General features: G+C 48.6%; 1 protein-coding gene across 3 annotated transcripts in view; it reads right to left on the bottom strand.

Moving 5' to 3' along the window:
• Positions 1-2,274: 2,274 nt before the first annotated feature.
• Positions 2,275-22,934, bottom strand: part of zeb2a (zinc finger E-box binding homeobox 2a) — a 42,916-nt gene continuing 22,256 nt past the window's right edge. The window contains exons 3-10 of one of the 3 annotated variants that reach the window (XM_041056677.1): positions 15,430-15,717; positions 13,874-13,942; positions 13,435-13,629; positions 13,060-13,274; positions 11,083-11,191; positions 8,408-10,332; positions 7,445-7,625; positions 2,275-4,252 (exon numbers count right to left, since the gene is read on the bottom strand). In XM_041056677.1, the coding sequence (XP_040912611.1) occupies positions 3,639-4,252; positions 7,445-7,625; positions 8,408-10,332; positions 11,083-11,191; positions 13,060-13,274; positions 13,435-13,629; positions 13,874-13,942; positions 15,430-15,717 (3,596 nt within the window). In that variant the 3' untranslated portion in view covers positions 2,275-3,638. The remainder of the gene's footprint in view (positions 4,253-7,444; positions 7,626-8,407; positions 10,333-11,082; positions 11,192-13,059; positions 13,275-13,434; positions 13,630-13,873; positions 13,943-15,429; positions 15,718-22,934) is intronic. The other 2 variants (XM_041056678.1, XM_041056676.1) reach the window with 2 other exon arrangements.

Here is a 22,934-nt window from a genome sequence, read left to right as displayed (position 1 = left end):
CGGTCTGTTACGTCATCACGTCGCTTTTGAGTCGGGCCTGGCGGGACGTCCTTGCCCCTCCTCCTCCAGTGTTAGCAGTTAACATTAGCAGTGTTAGCAGTAACATTGGCAGTGTTAGCAGTAGCAGTGTTAGCAGTAACATTAGCATTGTTAGCAGTAGCAGTGTTAGCAGACAGAAGAACAGGTTTAGAAGGGTTTTCAGTAAAATAACTTCTAGAAGCTGTGACCTACATTTACAGGATCCTGAAGCAGTTTAATATCCACAGAGAATATGACTGTGAGCAGGCTGTACACAGTACAGCAGTATTATCTGTTATTAATATGAGTACACTGCCTCTGATGAAACTAGTCTGTAAACTTTTCACCTGTTTATATTAGCATTCATTAATCCACTGACCAGAGAGAGGACGCACCGATTCTTCATTTCACCAGCAGCTTGTGTCTCTGCTGCAGCTTCTATTTAAAACATCAAAGAGTTTTAATTGATTCTGTGAAGGTCACAAACAGTTCAAGTGCTGGCAGCAGGAGAGAGACCAGTATGAGCTGTAGTAGCTGAGGAAGTGGCAGTAATGTTAAGGTTCAGTGACTGACTGATTGATTGATTGACTGATTGATTGACTGATTGATTGATTGATTGATTGACTGATTGACTGACTGACTGACTGACTGATTGATTTTTACCCTCATTAAAAGAAAAATAAAACCACCCAGTCTGCCAACGCTGGCTCAAATTGAACTGGTATTTGAACGATCCTTTTAATGTTGTTCCTCTCTGTGCTTCATCAGCTCAGGTATTAATTCGCCACAGTATATTTCTAAAATTGAAAATAAGGTGAAAGGTGAAATCAGGGGTTTCATGAGTGATGCTGTGAGTGGACAGAAATGTGACACTGAAAACAGACTTCGTCGTCACCATCGTCGCTGAGCGTCAGCTCATGAATCAGACTGTGGAGGAAGCCTTACAAGAAGAATAACACAGCTTTATTAAAATTTAATTTGGCTACATTTATTCGAGCATGGTCATTTCCAAGAGAAATTAAAAATTCAATAATAATACTTCAGACATTTCAGGAATTCCTTCATCATCACCATCATCATCGTCAGTCCTTCGTCACCTCTTCAGTGGGATGAATAAAGTGGATTTTTTTAAACTCTCAAAAATACAGTGTTTTCACAATAATCCTTGTATCAAAAGTTCCCCGAATTTAGAATTTCCAGTAGTTTCAAAGGAAATAAAACAAAGAAACAAAACAATGAAAAATTGAAATTTTCCAAATATCATAAACGCTCTCTATTCATATTTTTTGCTCCAATAGTCAATGACAGAATCATTTATACTAAAATATATCTATTTGTGAGGAACTCTAATACTGTACACTACAGTATGAAATAAATAAAATTAGGAAATATAAAATGAGTCACATAAATAAAATGGTAAATTCTCAAATAAAAACAAAACCCCCCAAAAATTGTGTTGGAAAATTCAACAAAAAAGTAATACTGACAAAAATAATGTCATGGAACAAAAAACAAAACAAAAAAAAAATACAGAAAATTGCACAAACATATGTAAACTAACAAACTGCCGCCTATCTATGCTAATACTGACGAATCAAAAACAGGATGAAATATTCATTTTACTACTGAAGCAGAGCAGAGGACACAGGTGATGTACACTGTACAGGGATGGCACTTTGCAGAAACGCACAGGTGAAAAGGTTTGCATATAAGGCTTTCTCTGGAGAAAAACACACACAAAAAAAGGCTCTGTCCTTTTTTCTTTTCTTTTTTTTTTAAACCGAGCCCTTTCATATTCACACTCCCTCCTCTCCTTTTTAAGACTCACATTGACATTTTATTTTGAAAATCACACAGGTTTAAATGTTCCTTCACATATAGAAAAAAAAATCAGGAGGCCCAAAATTGTGTGGTTAATTGGCAAAAATAATTAAACAGGATAATAAAAAAAAAGTCACAGTAAATAAAACGAGACAAAAAATACAACAATAACACTGACAGGATGTGACCAGGTATTCGAGGCTTTATTTCCTCCTTTTTTATTTTTATTTATTTTAAAAATTTTTAAGATTAATTTTTTTAGCTTGTAGTGATTCGGGGACTTGAGTGCAATTTCCTGATGTGGGGTTTCGAATACAACAAGACACAGGAAGTTAAGGACATTATAGCACCACACAGCTTTTAGGCCTTCATAATACTGTACATTAAAACAGCTTTACTTAATTACATTATAATGATAATCATTATTACTTCTTCTTCTTTTATTTCATTTCTTTCTTTCTTTCTTTTTTTTTTGCATAATGTGGATTTTTAAACAATCCCACCCAGCTTCATGACGTGGATGTTGGCGGTCCACATGTTGCATCTCCACTCAGAGACTGTACAAAAATTATTTAAGGGTCAGAGACAAAGGGGGAAAAAGACCCTCCCTCCCCAGTGGCGCTGGTCCTCTCCGGACCGTCTTCTTTGTCCTCTGTGGGACACGAGCACAGCCTCCGGTTTCATCTCGTTTCACCGAACAGGTCGGCAGCCAGTAAATATTTCGTGACCTTTGAGTTGTCAAGACACAATCTGTAAAATCTACTGAGCTCCGTGATTTTCACATTCAAAGCAGAAACACTGACACACAGCGAAGTGGAGCTGCAACGATTAGTTGATTAATCAAACAGTCAATCAATATTTTTGAAGTAAAAAACCAAGATCTGCTGGTTCCAGCTTCTTAAATGTTAAAGTTGTGTTTTTCAAAGTGAATTTCTTTGAGTTTGAGACTTTTTTTTTTGCTCTTCTCTTATTTTTTAGATAAAACACATAATAATATAATAGAAGAGAATAATATGCAGATCAGCGACACCATGTCACACCTTAAAATGGGGTTTTCTGAGGACAATTAGTTTGAGACTTCAGTCCAACGACAGAAAGTTACTCAGTTCAACATCATCACCACCAGAAATGTTTCTGTTGATCCGTTCTCCCTCCGCGTTCTACGTTCCACCAGTTTGTCGCTTTTCTTCTTTTCTGATTAGTTTTCAATCTTTTTTTTTATACCTGCACAGGTGAGAGGTATCACTGTTTCACCATGACTTCAGACACAGTTCATAGCAGGTAGAGTGGCGTCACTGTTGCTAATAAGAAAATCAATTTTTGTAAACATGTTAGCATGAGCTGCGTCTAGCGTGATAGCTAACGGTAAAAAAAAGGGCTAAAAGAATATTTTATCATGTTCAGCAACATTTTCTGCTGAACAAATGACTCAGAGACAGAACCTTCTTCAAAATTTAGTCATAAAAGTTTAAACATCGGTGAAACGTTGGTAACAGGAACGCGTGAACTTCACGTGTTTTTTTAACCTGGTAAGTCTAAGGTCACAAATATTTTCATTATTCTTTTCTGCTCTGTTATTTTACAGAATTCACAGAACAAAATAAAAAATAAAGTATAAAATTTGATAGAGATGAATGGAGAAGCCTCCACTGCCCCCCCCCCATACTGCCCCTCCACCACAGATCATTTTTGTACAGCTCCATAAAAACGCAGGATCAGGAGAAGCTGAATCGCACCAACAACACAAATGTTCCAAAGCTTCTTTTTTTTTTTCTTTCTGTGATTTTAGATTTTCTGGATCAGTCCTTCTGGTCTGACTTGCCGTCTGTCTTCCCTTCTCGTGAACTCTCGTCCGTCAGCTGCGTTGTGTCTTTGCCCTCCTCGTCCCTTGTCGAGTCCATCTGGCTCCTGCTGTCACCTTCCTCCTCCTCCTCCTCTTCCTCCTCTCCTTCCCTGAAACTTGCCTCCCGTCTATCTGTCACCTCCTCGTACGTCTTGTCGTCCACTTCCTGCCCTCCGCGTCCTCCTCCCTCGCCCGCGTCCCTTAGGATCATACCGCCACCGTCCTCCTCCTGCTGGTCCTCGGGGTCTGAATATCTGAGCGGCCCCAGCCCCTGCAGGTAGGCCCTCCTCATCAGCAGCTCGGTGGGCTCCAGACCTCCCACCACCACGCCTCCTCCTCCACCCTTGTCCCGCGCCTCCCTCTCGGCCGCCTCACGCTCCTCGGCCTCCCTCTTGCAGTAGGAGTACCGGTGGTTCATGTGCTGCGAATACGAGCCCGAGTGCGAAAAGCGTTTGCCGCACTTGTCGCACTGGTAGGGCTTCTCTCCGGAGTGCAGGCGCGAGTGCTCGATGAGATGGTGTTTGTGTTTGAAGGCCTTCTTACAGATCTGACACTGGTGGGGACGTTTACCTGCGGAGACACGACGGACAGGAGGAGAGGGACAGTCAGGACACCGCAGAGCCGACACGCAAACACACAGATACACAACACACACAGCAGCTTCAGTTACACACTGAGAACACAACATGCACAGTCAGCTCCCGACTGATCGATCTGCTTCGTTTTCCTTCTGATTCTGTTTAAATTTTCTGTCTGTTAATACCAGCAATGCCTTCACACACACACACACACACACACACACACACACACACACACACACACAGAAACCCTTTTCTTCTCATGCTTTACTTTCATATCCTGTATTTATGACTAAAGCTGAAACGATTCCTTTCAGAATGAATCATCAGTTTTTCTCGCTCCTCTCTGACAGTAACCCTGAATCTCTGGCTCGTTTTTCACACAAAACAATACATTTACATTTTCACAAATTAAAGGCACCAAAGCAGAAATCCAGTTATCCACAAATACATATTTCAAATCTTTATTTTCCTGCTTTGCCATTTGTTTTAAATTAAACATTCTTTGGCCCATAGGAAAGAAGAAGAAACTAAAGAAGAACATTTGGAAAACGTATCTACTGAAGATTTCTGTGTGAGATCTCACGGGGTCATAATTACAAGATGGCGTTCGTTACGGTCACATGATCTGCAAGTTCCATTTACAAATTCTGTTGGTCAAAATCACGAGACCTGCGTCGCGATTACGAAGGTGATGTCACCGCTTTGCTTTGCTCGTACCCACGACGTCACGACAGTTACGACTTCTCTGGATTTGCTATTATTTTGAAATCTGCTTGTCATAATTATGGATTACACTCATTACAGTATCCATAGTAACTAATAAATACAAGAAAATTGCAGTCATTTTTTGCAGTGTCATACAGTTTGGAGTTTTAGTGTAAAATTGCTGATGAAGCGAATCAGAAAGTGACTGACAGCGAGTGTTTCCTGGTCTGAATGAAAGATCCGAACGTGAGGCCTGATGAACTGTGGACAGGCATGTCACAGATATGTCCACTTAGCCTCCGAATGAGTCATGTGTCCATTAAATGTAGTTAATCTTTGTCATTTTGTTAAAGCTAAGATCGTGGACAGGCTGTGAGGACATAACTGTCAAACGCATCAGTGCATGTTGCAGAGATATTGACTGCAGCTAGCATGCTAACCAGCTAGCCCCGTAATGTCTCGTCGTATCACTTTCTACCTGAGGAGGCGACAGTGAGCCCTCAGTCCACCGTGAGACTGTGAGTGTCTAAGTGTGACACTGAGACACTGGACGTTGCCCCCGGCTTTCCAACCATCCGTCTCTCGCAGCTCACATTATCTCCACAGTGAGACTCCTGGGTGCTTTCTGTGTCCGTCTGTTGCCGTGACTACAGCGAAGCGCGACGGGACGCCTGAGACGCCACGAGGCAACGTGAACCTGCGACGGGCTGCGATGACATCACAGCACCAGATTTAAACCTGAGGAGGAGCAGGAATCCTTCACGGTCGTAACACCACCCCCCTGCATCCTGACACACACACACACACACACACACACAGAATAACATACACACACACACTGCTGGATTTACTACGACTCCGTAGGAGCGGAAATTTCTTCCATCTGACTGAACAGGGTGCTTCAGTCTGCTGCCAACCAACAGGCTGAATGCCATCCAAACACACATCCCACACACACATGGACCAAAAACACCGCTTCACTACAACCGTGCCAACACACACACACACACACACACACACAGCTCCTGACTAACACACATGCAGGCAGATCGTAGCCACAAATAGACCTGGAATGCCTGTAACATCCACCATCGCTGGCATAGTTTACTGTAACACACACACACAGACACACACACACACACTGCAGCTAAAATAACCGAGACGGCGGATTCCTGCTCTGAGTGATGGGGGGGGGGCAGACACGAACGACGCATGATGCAACTGAGTGAAAGAGACGAAGGTAGAACAGGTCACAGCTTTAAAAAGGATGGTACCTCGGTGAGATCTCCACTCTGTGGCTTCCACCAAACGTCAGTGGAAAAAACCCAGATTTAAGATTTAAAGCTCGTTTTGGGTTCGTGTGTTTTTCAGACAGGACGGAAAAAAAAACTTGAGTCAAAGAAACGATTTGTCCTCGTGTTCTGAAGCGTCGGGGACACTTCACTGTTACACGCGTGACGTGCAAACTACTTCTGCTCAGTGTCTGTGTCTTTAACAGGACAGTTCGCAGGTCAGACCATCCAAACCTCGCAGTGCACACTCCATTACACTGTCAATACGTTGATCTCATTCCCCATTATTATTCTATTTATGTGTATGTTTATGTTTACTGCCTGCACCAACAATGCCACAGCAAATTCCTCACGTGAAAATTTAATTGAATTAGTTGGAAATGAAACGGGATTCTGAAAATACACAGGTGTTAGTCGGTCACTCTGGGTTTAGGTCAGTGTGTGCTGCAGTTTCATGTTCATACACGGAAAAATAAACAATAAACCACAACTTTACTCGGACACTGACGCTTTTTCCCCCAAATTCGAACTTTGGGATCTCATCAGAGGGAACGGCAGAATTCAGGTGTTCATCAAATATGAATGCGTTTGGTAAATCATGCTGTTGTCCATCAGACGTACTGTACATGCTGTATTCATGCGTGTGTGTCTTCGGGTCGTGTTTACTGCTGTGAATCAAACTTGTCTCCAATTTAAAAACGGAAGAAATGGACCGACTCTGCTCTAATTCATATTTCCTTTTGATCTTCTTACAGTCAAGTTGCACACAGATGCACAAACAGCAACACATGCAAACATGCACACCTCCTCCTCCACCTCCTCCTCCTCCTCCACTGCCTCTGTCTACACAAACACATCACGGTATGAATGAGATGCCGGAGAAAATGCTGCTTATATTTGGGGCGCTGAGTGTTTATGTAATCCTCTCCATGTTAACTGATCCCTACCCCCTGCTGCAAAGAAAGGAACATGTTAAAGGCCACGGTTTACAGAAAACAAAACAGAAGAAGAACGGAAGAGAGAAAGAGAAAAGCTACAGGTGGGGGAGCTACGTGGCTAAAAAAAAAAAACAAAAAACAAAAGGACAAAAATTAAACCAAAATCTGAAGACATAAGATGAAAGGTGGGGGCACAAAAGCATCGGGGGGTGGGGTAAAAAAGAAGTGTCCAAATGTTATATATACCTGTGTGCTCATATTTGTGTCTTAGGAGGGAACTGGTCTTCTGGAATGTTTTGTCGCACAAGTCACACGCGTACATACCACTTTCAGTCTTCTTAATCTTCTTCCTGGAGAGCAGCGAATCGCTGTCTGTCAGGTCGTCCAGGCCTGACAGATAGTCCGCCGTCCCGTCCAGCAGCTCCCCCTGAGACACAAACACATCCTTTCAATACGCCTGATAATACCACACCTGTCGACTTCACGCTCAGAGACACCTTCTGCTCCGAGCACCCCCCCCTCCCCCCCGACAACGCCTCCATGATCCCAAGTCTGGACAGAGCTTAAAGGCCCAACCTGGGTAAGTCCCTTTCATCCAGGAGACACTTAAAAAAAGGGGGGGACATATGGGACAGGGAGGTTTTGAATGAAGGGTTGTGATTGTTCACAGATAAAAACCTAGCTGGAGTGATTTTTTTTAATGATACTGAATTGTGGATCAGGAGCAGATCTGACACGTGATCACAGACTGGACAGGAAGCTACACGTAAAACAATCTCACCTAAAAGGTCCATGAGTTCCTGCTCTGGATCTTTAGCTTTTGATAGTATCACACTGTCTTCCTCACCAGAAAGAGTCACCCGTTCATCACTATATTCTTGGTCTTTGCACCACGGCGGACTTCTTGCCTACACTGGCTTAAAGGTTAAAGTTTAAAAATTGACTCTTGATCTCAAAAACAGCGGTTGATGGAGGCACCCTGGACTATCGACCATAATCCCTGTGGTTCAAATATCTTCCACTGCCCTCGTTTACCACGAAGTTTGCAACTTCAACTGCTAATCTCAATCTTAATCTGTAGACTTCTACCAAAACATCTGTGAACCTTAACCAAGAGGCAGGAGCAGTCCAACATGAGCCATGAGGATCCTGACTGGCCCTGACAAGTGACCTGTTTTGTCGTTAGGTTTGAGTTTAGTTTAGTTTTACCTGGAAACCTGATTTCCGTTGGTACTTTCTCCTCTGCTGCATTTCAGCAAATGTGGCCGCCCCGGTGGCATAGGTGTAGGCCATGTGGGGCAGGAAGCTCATGGGGTCGAGGCCAGGGTAGGGCCTGAGGCCTGGGATGGTGGCCTGTGCAGGAGACATGAAGGTGGGTGGAGGAAATGCTCCATGAGGCGGCAGGGAGGTGTAGACAGGACCGCCGGCGAAGGGATTAATCCCAAAGATAGGACTGGTGCTTTTCTCCAGCTGGTGGACAGAGTGCCCTCCACCATCAGAACCCAGAACCTCTTTCTTGATGTTGACCAGGTCCAAAGGCCCGGAACCCTGTTCGCGTCCTTGCGCCTCTCCGTTGTGCGCAATGATGAAACCGTTGGGTCTGGGTCGCTTCTCTCCTACAGTAACAAGCCTCTGCGCCATGTGTTTGGGCAGCGACAGATCTAGTGGTATATCCCCATGGGCATCCTCAGAAGCTAGGCTGTTTGGAGTGTAAGAACTACTCTGAGAGTTTTTGGAGGAAGTAGAAGAAAGGTTGAGGGGTGACGGAGTGCTGCTCCTCAGGTGGTCCAAGGGGTCTAGTGGTTTGTCCCCTGTTGTCTGCCTGTTGGCTGTAAACTGGTTGGCTTTCGTGAGTCCGTGAGAGGCGTCGCCGTTAGTGAAGCTTCCGTGTAAATCTACGGCAGGGAGTGACATTGGTGACTGGTTCAAGCTGTGCTTGCTGTCCGGTCCACTGCAGTCAGGAGGGGGCGACTTTTTCCTCAGACTGCCTCTGTGATGGTTTTGGCCCTTCCACTGGGCAAACCACTCCTTCACAAACTCTTGAGGAAGGCCAACAGCAGTCGAAATCTTGAGCAGTTCCTCCGAGTTGGGCTCAGTGTTCATGGCAAAATAGGCCTTGAGCACTGACACGTGGTCCTTGAAGGGGTTGATGGGGCTGGTGGCACACTCGTTACTGAGCAGCTCAGAGGGCAGCGTCCCCCGGCGGCCGGCAGGAGTGCTCTCGGCTGGCTGCAGGACTGCTTTGATCTCCTCGTTCATTTTACATAGGTAGCGCTCATGTTGATGCAGTGGGATGGGCCCAGGGAAAGTCTCCTTGCAGTACTGGCAGGAGAATGGAAGGAACTGGCTCTGGCCGTCATGGGATTTCTCCTCCACACTGAGATCCACTGAGTGGTTTGATTTCTCCTTCTTGATATCCACTTGCCTCTTGGAGTCGTCGATTAAACTTTTGGCCTCGTTAACCTTCTCCAGTGTGTAGTCAATAATGCTTTTTGTGGGGCTGCTGTGGCCCACCACCTGAAGGCCAGCCTGGACCAGCTTCTGCTCCTCCATTTGGGCACCCAGCTCCTTCATGTAGGCCCTGAGCTTGGAGATTTCCTCTGGATTCCTGTCTATCTTCTGTCTGCACACCGTGTTATCCACAATTTGAAGCACCTTCTGAACTTCGCTCAGGTTGTTCCCAAGAGCGCCCGTGTAGCCAAGCAGGGGGAGGTCTAGCCCCATGCCTCCCAGGTGTTGAAGGGGGCTCTGAGAGGAGCTGTGGATGCCGAGTGGGCTTCCACCACGGCCGTTCAGGTAAACCCCCGGTCCCCCAAACCCGTGCTGAGAGGCCATCAGCAGCCGGTACTCGTTGAAGTCCATCGGCTCGGCTTTGATGTCGATTTGACCCTGCTGGTCTGGAGGGCCGAGTGGTCGTCCATTTTCCAGTTTGTGGCGGAGCTGGGTGAGGGCGGGGCTCCCCGGCGATGAGGCGGTTGAATTTGGGGAGGAGCTGGGCTTGCTGCTGTTTCCGTTGCGTACTCGTCCGTTGACGGCTATCAGGCCGATGCATTTCTTGCTGCTGATGTGGGAACTGTAGGAACCGGAGTGGGAGAACCGCTTCTTACAGTTGGAGCACTCGTACGGCTTCTCACCTGCAACAACATATGGATTATTGATTTATTTCAAATAAATATGGTTTCATCTTGTAGTTTAGTGAACACTCTGAGCAAGTCTGGACTTTCCAGTTCTTTCCAGATGCTAATAAATCAGCTCCTCCTCTCCTTTAATGAATCTGACTGATTTACAAATCAATCAGATTTGAATGTTCAAAGTTCAGATCGTTTTCCACTGACCACAGACCCGAGTGATGAAAGGCCGGCTGGCTTGTATGTACACTGACCTGCTACCACATCTCAACATGTGTTGGGTGGACTGTGATGAAATGTGGGTGATGTATTCATGTTCCCCTCAGGATGAACCATGATAACTGTTTCTGGGTCACACAGTTACTGAGCTGCAGTCTCTGCTGTCAGGATGCACGTATATTTACGATATATTCCCATAAAGTTTGAACAGTGGGCTGAGCAGGTCTGAGGCTCTGAGTCAAACCTGCCGTGACATTCAGCTTCACAGTGAATTACAGAAGAATGACTCGGCATAAATGTGTATAAGTGCAGAGGATCAGAGTCACTGCTGAAAAGGAAAATGTGTTGAAAAGTCACTGTTCATTAAAATTCATTAAGTCTGTTCAGAGAAAAGTTTTTCAGCAGTTTCTGTTTGTGGTCCATGCGACTGCATCGCTCAGTCATGAAACAGGTCGAAAACCTCTGAGTCATTCAGCAGAGAGCTGAGGAGGGAGATTCTGAAACGAGCGATACGGATCAGCGGGGGGGGCGACTCACCGCTGTGAATACGAAGATGCTCCTTCAGGTGATGTTTGTATTTGAAGGCTTTTCCACACTCGCTGCATTTAAACTTGCGGTTTCCAGCTTCCTCGTTCAACAGCGGCGGCTGCAGAGGGAAAAAGCAAAAAGTGTTGATGTCTTGATGGAGTAAGAGTAGGAGTCGGCGAGCAGGGAGGGAAGCAGATTACGGGGCTGTGGAACAGAAGCTGACGGGGGAATTTAATAGTATTTGGTAAAGCAGATCTGATAGTGACAGAGAGATTCTCCTCCAAGCTTCGTTTTATCTGCTGCACATTCTGAGAAACAGTGTGGGCTGACTTTGTTCTGAGGTAACCGTTTGTCGTGTAGGTGCATTCCCGCCATTTGAAATGCAAATAAACAAACACAGTGTCGGGGGGGGGGGGCAGTGAGGAGCTGATGCTCAGACAGTGGGAGCTCACACTGTTCACTGAAATCCTTTGGTTTCAGATTGTCGGAGGGAATGGGAGAGAAATGAAAATGTCTGTTCAAAACCACACACAGGTCAGAGGTCACCCAGTGTGTGTGAGCCTCCCCCTCTCAGTCATCCAACTCCTGACGTTTGTAAAGTGAAGACCGCACCATCGGCTCGTTTCTGTCATTTAAAATCCCCGTACCGTTCTAACTAATGATGCTCAGCGCTGAGCTGAGAGCAGAGACAGTGTCTGTCCTCAGAGTCTCTCTGAGAGCAGGGACAGTGTCTGTCCTCAGAGTCTCTCTTTAACAGTTTAACTCAGAGGACGGACACAAATAAACAAGCACTTAAAGTCATTGGAGGATTATGATTCTTTAAAGCAGCAGGGAAACGACCATCTGCTCCTGGTTAAAGCAGCGAGGAGGGGTGTCAGTCTGGTCCAGGAGCGTGGGGGGGCGGGGCAGGGGGGCAGAGGGGAGGCAGGTATGCAGAGAGGGAGTCTGCGCTCCTGCGATGGCGATCTGAGAGGAGGTCTGAGGCCGACAAGCTTAACTCAGGAAATCTCATCATGGTCACAGTGTAATTGGAAAATTGAATGATTCACTGCTTAGTTACCGAGTCTAATGCGAATTTTGGACGATGAGGGGCAGCAAACAGGCGTGTGCAGGAAACGTTTAACACCCGCTCATTATTAGATTACCACCTCACACCGGGAGCTGCATCTCCACGCTGTGCACAGTGACACAGGGCGAGTGAGAGAGCGAGAGATTTACAGTTAAAGGTCTGGACATAAAAACAGAAAAGGAGAAACACGTTTCTTTATTAGTGGTAATTTCTAATCTGATCTGTTCCAGTTTCAGTTCCAGCAGCAGCTGATGTAAGAAGTCAGAGGAGCAGGAGGAGGAGGAGAAGGAGGAGCAGGAGGAGCAGGAGGAGGAGCAGGAGGCAGAGGAGCAGGAGGAGCAGGAGGAGGAGGAGGAACAGGAGGAGCAGGAGGAGGACCAGGAACAGGAGGAGCAGGAGGAGGACCAGGAACAGGAGGAGCAGGAGGAGGAGCAGGAGGAGGAGGAGCAGGAGGAGGAGCAGGAGAAGCAGGAGGAGGAGGAGGAGCAGGAGGAGCAGGAGGAGGAGGAGGAAGAGGAGCAGGAGGAGGAGGAGGAGGAAGAGGAGCAGGAGGAGCAGGAGGAGGAAGAGGAGCAGGAGGAGCAGGAGGAGGAGCAGGAGGAGGAGGAAGAGGAGCAGGAGGAGCAGGAGGAGCAGGAAGAGGAGCAGGAGGAGGAGGAAGAGGAGCAGGAGGAGCAGGACGAGGAGGAGGAGGAGCAGGAGGAGGAAGAGGAGCAGGAGGAGCAGGAGGAGGAGCAGGAGCAGGAGGAGCAGGAGGAAGAAGAGGAAGAGGAGCAGGAGGAGGAGGAGGAAGAGGAGCAGGAAGAGCAGGAGGAGGAGCAGGAGGAGGAGGAGGAGAAGCAGGAGGAGGAGGAACAGGAGATGTGATGAAAATGAGACGATGAGGTGGAGGGAGGGCTCACACAGGTGTGTTTTACCTGGTCTCTGGCGGGTTTGTGCGTGATCATGTGACGCTCTAGCTGTGTGCGGTGGTTGAAGGTGTCGGCGCACAGCGGGCAGGCGAAGCTCTCCTCGTTCTTCTCGTGGCGATACTTGATGTGTTCCTTCAGGGACGTCAGACGCTTGTAGCCGCGGTCACAGTACGGACAGGTGAGCAGCTGGGCGAAGTCGTCAGGAGCGCCCGGCGGCAGGTCTGTGGCCAGAGGGACGGAGGTCAGAGGTCAAAGGTCAGTAAATGGAGGCCACAGAAAGAACAAGAACTAAAACACGACCATGCGTCGGCTCAGAGCGATGGACGTGACGCTCGTCGAGTTCTGGAAACTCGGAGCGGAGCTCGGTGTTTGGAAACTCACCGTGCTCGCTCTCGTCCTGTCCGACGGCCTCGGGCGTGCCCAGCCTCGTCACCTCCTCTGGAGCTTCAGGGTAAATGACGGCGGTGTCGCTGCGCTGCAGGTACTCGGCGATGGTCGCTGGGTGACCGTCGCCCTCCTCCAGCTTACGTTTCAGAAAATACTCGTCCAGCTCGGAGACGCCCTCCAGTCGACTCTCTGAGCACAGGACACAAAAGGGGAGGAGTTCAGGGACGCTCGAACATTCAAGGTCGATGACAAAAAAAAATAAAATTTTAAGTTGAATTTATGAGAATTTTGATATTTTATCTTCTAATTGTTTCTGATCACGATCGGTTCATTTTTTTTTTTTTGCCTCGGCATCTCGGGGCTTCCGTACGGACTGGGTCTGGATGCTGAGGGCAGGTCGCCGCCTCTCTCTCTCTCATCCATGGTGTCTCACCTGCAGCGTTTCCCACGGCGTGCAGCGACGCCTCCGGCCCGATGGGCTCGTACTCGTCCTTCCTGTCGTCTGTTAAACACAGTGACAGAAAACAGGCAGATGTTAATTCGTGCGGCGCTCGTCCGTCTGACGGAGGCCTGAGCGCCGCAGGCAGCACAGCTGGACTCCGCCCTCACATCATCACGCTCTGAAGGTATTTCCACATAATGACTGAACCTACAACTGTGGCCTATTGTGTTTGTTCCTCCTGGGCCTCCTCATGTGACTCCTCAATGGGAGTCACAAGTATCATAAGCTTCATTCAGCCCTTCAAAGGAGGGACACACCTCCCCCTCCTCCTCCCCCACAACAACAGGGAGAGGGAGCAGGGGGGAGGAGGAGGAGGAGGAGGACCCGGGGGCGCAGAAGGCGGCAGAAGCAAACAGGAGCGTGAGCACACGTGAAACTGAACGAGGAGAATCGTGTTCTCCGGCCGTGGCAGCGCTCAGGAAGCACGACGGGTTTACACTGTGAGAGAACACAGAGCGTTCTTCTACCTCCACCCACTCCTCCTCCTCCTGTTGTTGTTGTTGTTGTAGACAGTAAAATGGAGGCACTTTGTGTTTTCATTCCTCTTTCTTTTCTTTCCTCGAGAGACAAGATGAAGGTGACGGCAGAATAATGAGGTTTTCACTTCTGTTTATGGTACAAATGTTTCTGAGTCAACAGCTGCTGCTTCTTCTTTCCTCTCTCCTCTGCGACCTTTCCTTCCTCCCTGTTCCAAACCTTCCTTCTTCCCTTCCCTCCTTTCTTCTTTCCATTTGTTTTCCCATCTTTCTTTCCTTCTTCCCTCCCTGATGAAGTGAAGTGTGGAGCCTGGATGTTTTTCAGCCTCAGCTCTGTGACTGATTCAGTTTCAGCAGCTTCTCTCAGAGTCAGATCAGGGACTTTCTCCACCCGGGTGTGTGTGTGTGTGTGTGTGTGTGTGTAAGTGTGTGTGTGTGTGTGTGTGGGTTTTTTACCCCTGGGTGTGTACCCCTGGGTTTTTTACCCCTGGGTGTCGGTGTGATGAAGTGACGGACACGCCTCTCTGACATCAGCACTGTAATGCCCGGGTTCCCGGGTTCAGCTGGGTCATTAGCGCTGACGGATGGACGCTGCGGTCCGTTAGTCAAAGTGTCCGTCTGTGCTGACGTCTCCCTGTGCTCCGTCTCTCTGCCGGCCTTGTTACACATGTAAATGGTGTCGTCAAGCTCCAGACTTCATTCTGCTAACGAGCCCCGCTCCGCCTAACGAGCCCGTTTGAATCCTAATTAAAAGCGTTTGTCTTTGTGGCTGCGCTCACACTCATCCTCATTTTGTCACAATAAATTACGTCTTTTATCAACGTAGGAATAAGACGTCACCTTAACCTGAGCCACAGTGTTTGAGTTCGTCCATCTACAGGAAATTCATAAACTCAAAGATGGAGAACATCAGCTGTCACACTTTCACTCGCTCATGTTCCACAGATCGAACGATTCTTTATTCTGTTACAGTTCTGAGACGTGTTTCCTACAGGAGGCGCAGCGTCTCACCGTTGCCATTCAGGAGTCCGTTGGTGTCGTCTCCGAGTGTCCAGCCGTGGTGGTGGCGGCTCTGTAGTCCCTCCCGGCCCTCAGAGCCCTCCTGGCCCCGGTACGACAGCAGGGCGTGGCCGACCCGGGGCGACGCCTCCAGAGTGGGAACGCCGGCCGGGCTGCCCGCCTCTTCGTCCTCACCTCCTCCTGCTCCTCCGTTAGCGAGGTCATTGTCCTCCGGGACCAGCGTCCTGTCGTCCTCGTCTGTCTCCGAGCCCGTCTCCACCACGTTCTCATAGTTCAACACTGCAACACAAACACGACACCAGCGGGCATGTTAGGTTTCAACAACGACATCCGGAACAAACCAGGAGAAGGAGGAGGAGGAGAGGGAGGGGGAGGAGGAGGAGGAGAGGGAGAGGGAGGGGGAGGGGGAGGAGGGGGAGGAGGAGGAGAGGGAGGGGGAGGGGGAGGAGGAAGAGGAGGAGGAGGGGGGGGGGAGGAGGAGAGGGAGGGAGAGGAGGAGGAGGAGGAGGAAGACGACACATTCCTGAACTGGGAGGTGTTTTCTTTCTGGCTCAGACTCTCAGAGGACTGAAGCGTTCAGTGACTCAACATAAACCTGGAGCAGGGACAGAGTGCTGACTGATCCTTTACCAACTTAAAAGAACTACACTGTAAAAATACGAGTCGAAGAACAAAAAAAATCAAAAGTCAAGCTGGAAGCTCGTGTGACCAAAAACCTGAAGCCTAAAAATAAGAATTATTTTTAGAGGCATCAAACATGTGAATGTGTTTCCTGCTCAGAGCGGACGGACTGACTGACAGTGACTGGTTAGATCAGGCAGAATTTTAAAAACCCTTTGACAGGAAGTGCTGTTACAATGTGATGGAGGTGGGTGGGTGGGGGGGGGGGGGGGTTGGGGTAACAGCAGACACTAAAGCACCATGACATCATGGGAACCAGCGAGCGGGGCCTGAAGTCGGCCAGAAAAGGGAAGAATTTTCAGCTAGATTTTCGCGTCCTGTGCCTAATAAAGCAACATTTCAACCAGCTCTCACGCGTCTTATCGGAGGCGGCGGGCTGCCAACTCAGGAGCGAGTGGGAAGTGGCTGAAGTGAAGCTTGTTCTCCTCCAGGGATTTTTATCTGCTGACAGTTTCCAAACTGTAAACCTTTACATCCGAGCGGCGTGCAGGTTCCCGGGGAGGAGAGAATAAAATACAGCTTCTCAGTTTTTTTTTTTCCTCTTCCCCTTCGGGTACATGGAGATTAGCCTGTGCATATCTGTTCATAATATGATCTTTGTCTGCCTCAGGGCTGCGGCACTTGCCTCCCGGACAACTGCGCAACAGGTGCAAATTAAAAAAGGGGGAGCCACGGAGGGCCGGGCTGAAATCTGCTGACCTGGGCTGAATACCAAGAGCGGGGGTGGGGGTGGGGGGGATGGAGGGCGTGGGACAAAACCGGCTTTAATAAGAGGTGTGACCAGCAGGATTTAGGGGGAGTTCAGACAGGGTAATGCCCTCTGGGATCAGGAAAAAGAAAGAAAAGAAAGAGCTGAAAAGTGAGACGTGAATGCTTGATGTGTGGTCTAAGGTATATGTTGGAATATAATATGATCTCACTCGACGACTTAACCCCCCCCACTGAATCCCAACCCCACCACCCCCCACGCATCCGACGCTGCTGTGGTTTTTGCCTTTTAGCTGGAGGAAGACTCTCAACATTCACTCACTGTTCTGTTAAACTGAGCATAAAAAAACACACACAACACGACACGAATCCGTGGAAACACGGAGAACACGAAGAAGACACGAAAAGAGAAACGATGTAAACACCAACACAAGAAAACACAACAACAACAAACACGTTGGGTCACACGAAACTTTCCTCCCGGATTTATTTTCAGCCAGTCAGCTCGCAGCATCTGAGTGATCAGCAATATCTGTCATCAGTATCAATAACCAATAACCAACCGCCACTCTGAAAACGCTGGTAACAACAACAACAGACTGCCGCGCAGTAAACAACATCCAGTGTCAGTGCTACAAACAAAATGATGTCACGTATGTGCATATTAACATATTTCAATACAGCAGGAGTCGCTAGGAAGCATCATACATACACACACACACACACACACACACACACACATATATATATATATGTGTGTGTGTGATGATTATACTAAACTCATGTTATCCTGGACACACATCACACACACACAGCATTACATGAACATATTCAGTGCTGGTCACTGATCTCAGTTCAGTCAGAGAACATTCCGGGACTCCTCTGTTTAAACATTGTCTCCGCTCCGTTTTTAATAAAGTTGTTTCGGTTCTTCTGCTGATGTGTGACGAACGTCGGGGGCTGAACAGCAGCTCCACAAACACCCGATCAGAGAACTGAAGTCTGTCTTCACTTTAATGTCTCTGCTCTGATTGGTCGGCCTGCGTGTTGGTGGGCAGCGGTGACCTCCCAGACAAAAGCCATTCACGGCGCTGTTTGCCCAGCGGGTCACGTGACTGTGGCAGAGTGGCAGATGTCACCGAGGGCAACGCAGCCGGCTCGCGCCTCTGAAAAACACTGCTGTCCACCATTTTGTCCCTTGCATGAAGACATGGAGGGACAGACTGCAGGTCTGCTTTCATGAAAACTTTCCAGCAGGGAGTTTTTTTTTCTCTTCCTGCGTCCGCACGTTTGGCGAAGCGCTCTTGTCGCCACCGACTCGCCGCTCCAGCATTGTTCCCCCCCGCCGTCGCCGCGACCTGCTAATCTCACCGCGCTCCATTGTCTGCGGCCGTCACCTCTGCAGCCGTCCATCCTTTGTGTCCATTCAGGGGGTCGGGGACAAAGCAGCGACGACACATCGCAGGGCATTAACCCGCCCCCCCCCCCCCCCCGACCAAACCCTCCTGCCCCTCCCCCTCTAACCAGGCCGTTTTACAAAGACACATTAATCTTCTCCCCCTCCTCCCCCCTCTCCTCCTCCCCCTCTCTTCCGTGTCGTCATCCCCTGCTCAAACATTTCCTCAGACTCTGGAAGGAAGAACAGACTCAAACAAATGTCTCCAGCTGTTTTGTGGGGGTTGGGCAGGGAGCGGGGTGGGGGGTGTCTCCGGGCAGGTGGTCAGGAGGAGGTATGTCTCAGACTGAACACTGGGCCGTGTGTCTTCACTGTTTTTTTCTTTTAAGGCTGCGAGGCTGGAGTGCAGGTGCTGCAGCCGAGAGACAGAAAGACAATCATCGAGACACGAGAGTCTGTTCGGCTGTAACTAAAAAACATCAGGCACAGCAGCAGAAAGACGAGAGGACTGTGGAGGGACAGAGAAACGCACCTGATCACGAGTCTTTGTGACGAACCCTAACCCAAACACGAAAACAAAATCCTCACTGCAGAAACTCGGGTTCTAAGATGCAACTTCAAGATGAACTAACAAATTTTTAAGTCACGTATCAAACAGATTTCACAAATTTAGTTGCACAGTGTTTTAAAAATACATTTCTACAGGAAATGTCCACATTAATACGTTGATCTACATGTCTAAGAAAATCAGGAAAATGAATAAAACATCTGTTTGTCTATAAGCTGCGTCCACGTCAGACGCAGATCCGTCTCAGACGACCCCGCAGACGGATGGACGGACGGACGGACGTGTCAGAGCAGTGCTCAGATTACTCGTGTCGTTCAGAGCATGAATCAAACGCGTTCAATAAGCAGCTAAATTAAAAACAATCAGAACATTTGAGAAGCTGGCGTTTCCAACATGAAACATCCAACCAGCATCAAACCTCGCTGTGAGGCTCAGATTACAGCAGCCAATCACAGCTCTCTGTTTTTTTTTACAAGGCTCAGTGAACCAGCACGAGGAGGGCGGGGCTCCAGGGCGGATCAGGACACCATCCCATCCTGCAGATTTACGATCACAGAGCGAGCGAGCGAGCGTCTGAGCCGTACCTGACACATCTCACCTCCACGTCAGGTCACAGCAGACGAGCCGTCCGTCACAAACCGGCAGATAAAACCGTCCTCTGCGCGTCATCATCCAGGTGTCCACGCTCTGCGTCCTCCTCTAAATAAACTCATCCCTGCCGTGCATCCACACGTCCACAACATCAAACAGAGATCGTCCTTGTCCAGGTGCTGCATCCACATCCTGCCGCTCGCTGCAAGGTAATGAGAGATGAAACCAGCTCACTCTCTCTTTTCTCCCTCCCTCTTTTTCACTCTCTCTCTCTCTCTCTCTCGCCTGAGAGCAGATCACCTGAGTGAACAACTGCAGGGGGAGGAGGGGGGAGGGGGGTGAGTAGGTAAGACAGCCGCTGCTGTGGAAAACGAGGTCGCTGCCTAGCGGCTACAAGCTGGAAGTGATTCATCAGACAGAAAACACAGGCAGGTGAGATATGTGGCCAAAAGTATATGGACAGCTGAATGTTGCGCCCACATACAAGTCATATGGAGCTGGTACCGAAGAACGTCCACATAGTTTTGGTCTATAAAGTGTATTTACCTATTTTATGGTCAAAAATATGAGGACAGCTAAATATTATACCCACATGCCTTTCATGCAGAGTTGGCCCCACAAAGCGTCCCTATATTTTTGGACATGCAGCACGGCCTGTGTGCACATACACGTGGTTCAGTGGCAGTTAAAAGTTACATCCACGTGTATTTGAGTGAGTTCTGACACCTGATTTAGTCTGAGAGAAAACACTTCATGGACATCAGAAAGCAAACGCTAAATGTTACGCCCACATGGGTGATGTGGCGTTAGCCAGACGTCAGGTGGGCCAAATAAAACCTGACACGTTTACATGGTACATCCAGGCTAACAGTTTCCCCCTGCTTCGAGCCTCTGTGCTAAGCTAGGCTAACAGTTTCCCCCTGCTTCAAGCCTCTGTGCTAAGCTAGGCTAACAGTTTCCCCCTGCTTCCAGCCTCTGTACTAAGCTAGGCTAACAGTTTCCTCCTGCTTCCAGCCTTTGTGCTAAGCTAGGCTAACAGTTTCTCCCTGCTTCCAGCCTCTGTGCTAAGCTAGGCTAACAGTTTCCTCCTGCCTTCAGCCTTTGTGCTAAGCTAGGCTAACAGTTTCCCCTTCTTCCAGCCTCTGTGCTAAGCTAGGCTAACAGTTTCTCCCCTTCTTCCAGCCTCTGTGCTAAGCTAGGCTAACAGTTTCCCCCTTCTTCCAGCCTCTGTGCTAAGCTAGGCTAACAGTTTCCCCCTTCTTCCAGCCTCTGTGCTAAGCTAGGCTAACAGTTTCCCCCCGCTTCCAGCCTCTGTGCTAAGCTAGGCTAACAGTTTTCCCCTGCTTTGCTTCCAGCCCTTGTGCTGCTTCCCTCTGGGAGGCAGGGGGGCGGGTGGGGGGGTCAGGCCCTGCTGTGAGGCGTAGACAGTGTCCGGCCCCTAATTGAATTAAAGTCCCATTTATCTGCAGGGGCCCGGTGCAACAGGCTGGAAACTACAGCTGAGAGAGAGAGAGAGAGAGCTCCATCAGCAGCCAAACACCCCATCATACCCCCCCCCCCCACGAAGCCACCATCTGTGCCCGGCCTGCGCACATGTTACTGCTCTCAACAAATGTTGAGCCCCCCCCACGACACCCACTCACACTGGGAGCTGAGGCCTCCCTGACACACTGAGAACATGGACACGACACAGGAACTCGCCACTCTCAGCTGCTGTTCCTTAGATTAGGACATTGGACTGATAAAACGTGGGGACGTCGCTTTGTGACAGACGTGAACAAGTTCACCTCCTGTTTGAAAATCATGTGACCTCAGCTGCAGGAGCCTGAGCAGAATCAGAACACATCAAAGACAAGCCGAGATGTCTTTACAGAGCAGCTGATGGACGTCAGCTGTCCTCCACAGGACAATGTGTTTGGACGTCAGCAGGCTCCTCAGCGCTGCTCGGTGCTGAGGTTTGGAATACGAGCAGAGAACCCGACACCTGTCCTGTGTGAACCAATCACAGTCTCATCACGTGACACGCCACACGTGAATCGGTGTCGATCTTTGACCTCTGACATCCAGCGGGATGGTCACATGATGGTCACAAGTTTGAAGCTGAGCAGAGGATGATCCTCCCTCTCAGGGCGATGATGAGCTGGGCCACAGTAAATATTTCCGTCTCTATTGTTTCTACAGCGTCCTCTGAGACTTTGCCGCCTCCCCGGGGAACGCCCGCCGCCTCCCTGATCACATGACAGCCGCCCTCCGCATGTGTGACCCACGACCCGACAGAAAGAGCCATTTAAAACGATGAAGATGAAGCTGAGAGCAACCGAAGCTTTCTACCCAAACAGCCTGACTCTCTCCGATGGAGCTCGACCTTTAGACGAAGTCCTGGCAGCAGAAACCCCATCATTTCTGAGGTATGTACTGTAGACGGAGGATCTAAGAATGGACAGAAAAATCCCTAAAAGACAGCGGTGATGAGGGGGAGGGGAGGGGAGGGGGGAGGAGGCGGGGCCGAATGAGAGTTTCCATGGCCGACCTGTTGGCAGGCTGCTGTGTAATTACAGTCGCCACATCCCAGCCTCCCCCCTCATGCGGTCGACCATTTAGAAAACAAAAAAAGAGAGTCGCTCTGTAATTCACCCCCTCGCTGGGTGGGAGGGAGGGGGGAGGAGGGGGAGACATGTCTTTGCCTAAAAAAAACCCACCAACCACAGAGAGAGAGAGAGAGAGAGTTTCAGGACGTTTTACTCTCCAACTGAAACACGCCAAGAAAAATGTCTCTGAGCTCCTGAAAAAAGAGACAAACAACGAAGCAGGACGGCAATGTCCCACCATGCTGAGACTGTCCCACCGAAATGAGACTGTCCCACCGAGCTGAGACTGTCCCACCGAAATGAGACTGTCCCACCGAGCTGAGATTGTCCCAACATACTGAGACCATTCCAATATACTGAGACTGTCCCACCGACTGTCCCACCGTACTCAGACCGTCTTAACTTTTGGAAACTTTCCAAACGTATAAAAACCATCAAAACACACACACACACACACACACACACACAGGCTGAATGCGGCTTTAAACTTAAAATACTGAGACAAAGCTGAACCAGGACCAGGTGAGACAGACAAGGACGTTGGAGTTCTGATTACAATAAGGCCTCTTTTTTTCTCTACAGTGTGTTTCACAGAAAACGAACAAACAGTGAGAGTGTGTGTGTGTGTGTTATCAGTGAAGCTCTGGCAGCAGCAGTTCCTCTTTTCTCTACAGGACTTTAATCAGGTTTCAGCAGCTTGAGCTGTGCAGGTCAGTCACAGACAGACGTCAGGTTTTCATTCAACACTTTACAAATTCTTCCTCTTGGACTTTGAACTGTTGCTGAAACGAAATGATTTAGTTTGAGGATTTTCTGTGAAGAAGAAAATGAATCTGAAGTTCTTTTTAATTTGTCTCTGGGTGTGTGATGGACGTGTCCACTGGACATTTCACAGACCAGTTACTCCAACAACTGAGAAAGTAACAGACTGATTCATTATGAAATTAACTGTTTACATAACAAT

The sequence above is a fragment of the Toxotes jaculatrix genome, chromosome 15 (assembly GCF_017976425.1).
Source record: "Toxotes jaculatrix isolate fToxJac2 chromosome 15, fToxJac2.pri, whole genome shotgun sequence".
Lineage (NCBI taxonomy): Eukaryota > Metazoa > Chordata > Actinopteri > Toxotidae > Toxotes > Toxotes jaculatrix.
The sequence above is the reverse complement of the archived record's forward strand: the minus strand, read 5'-3'. Positions and strand labels throughout refer to the sequence as shown.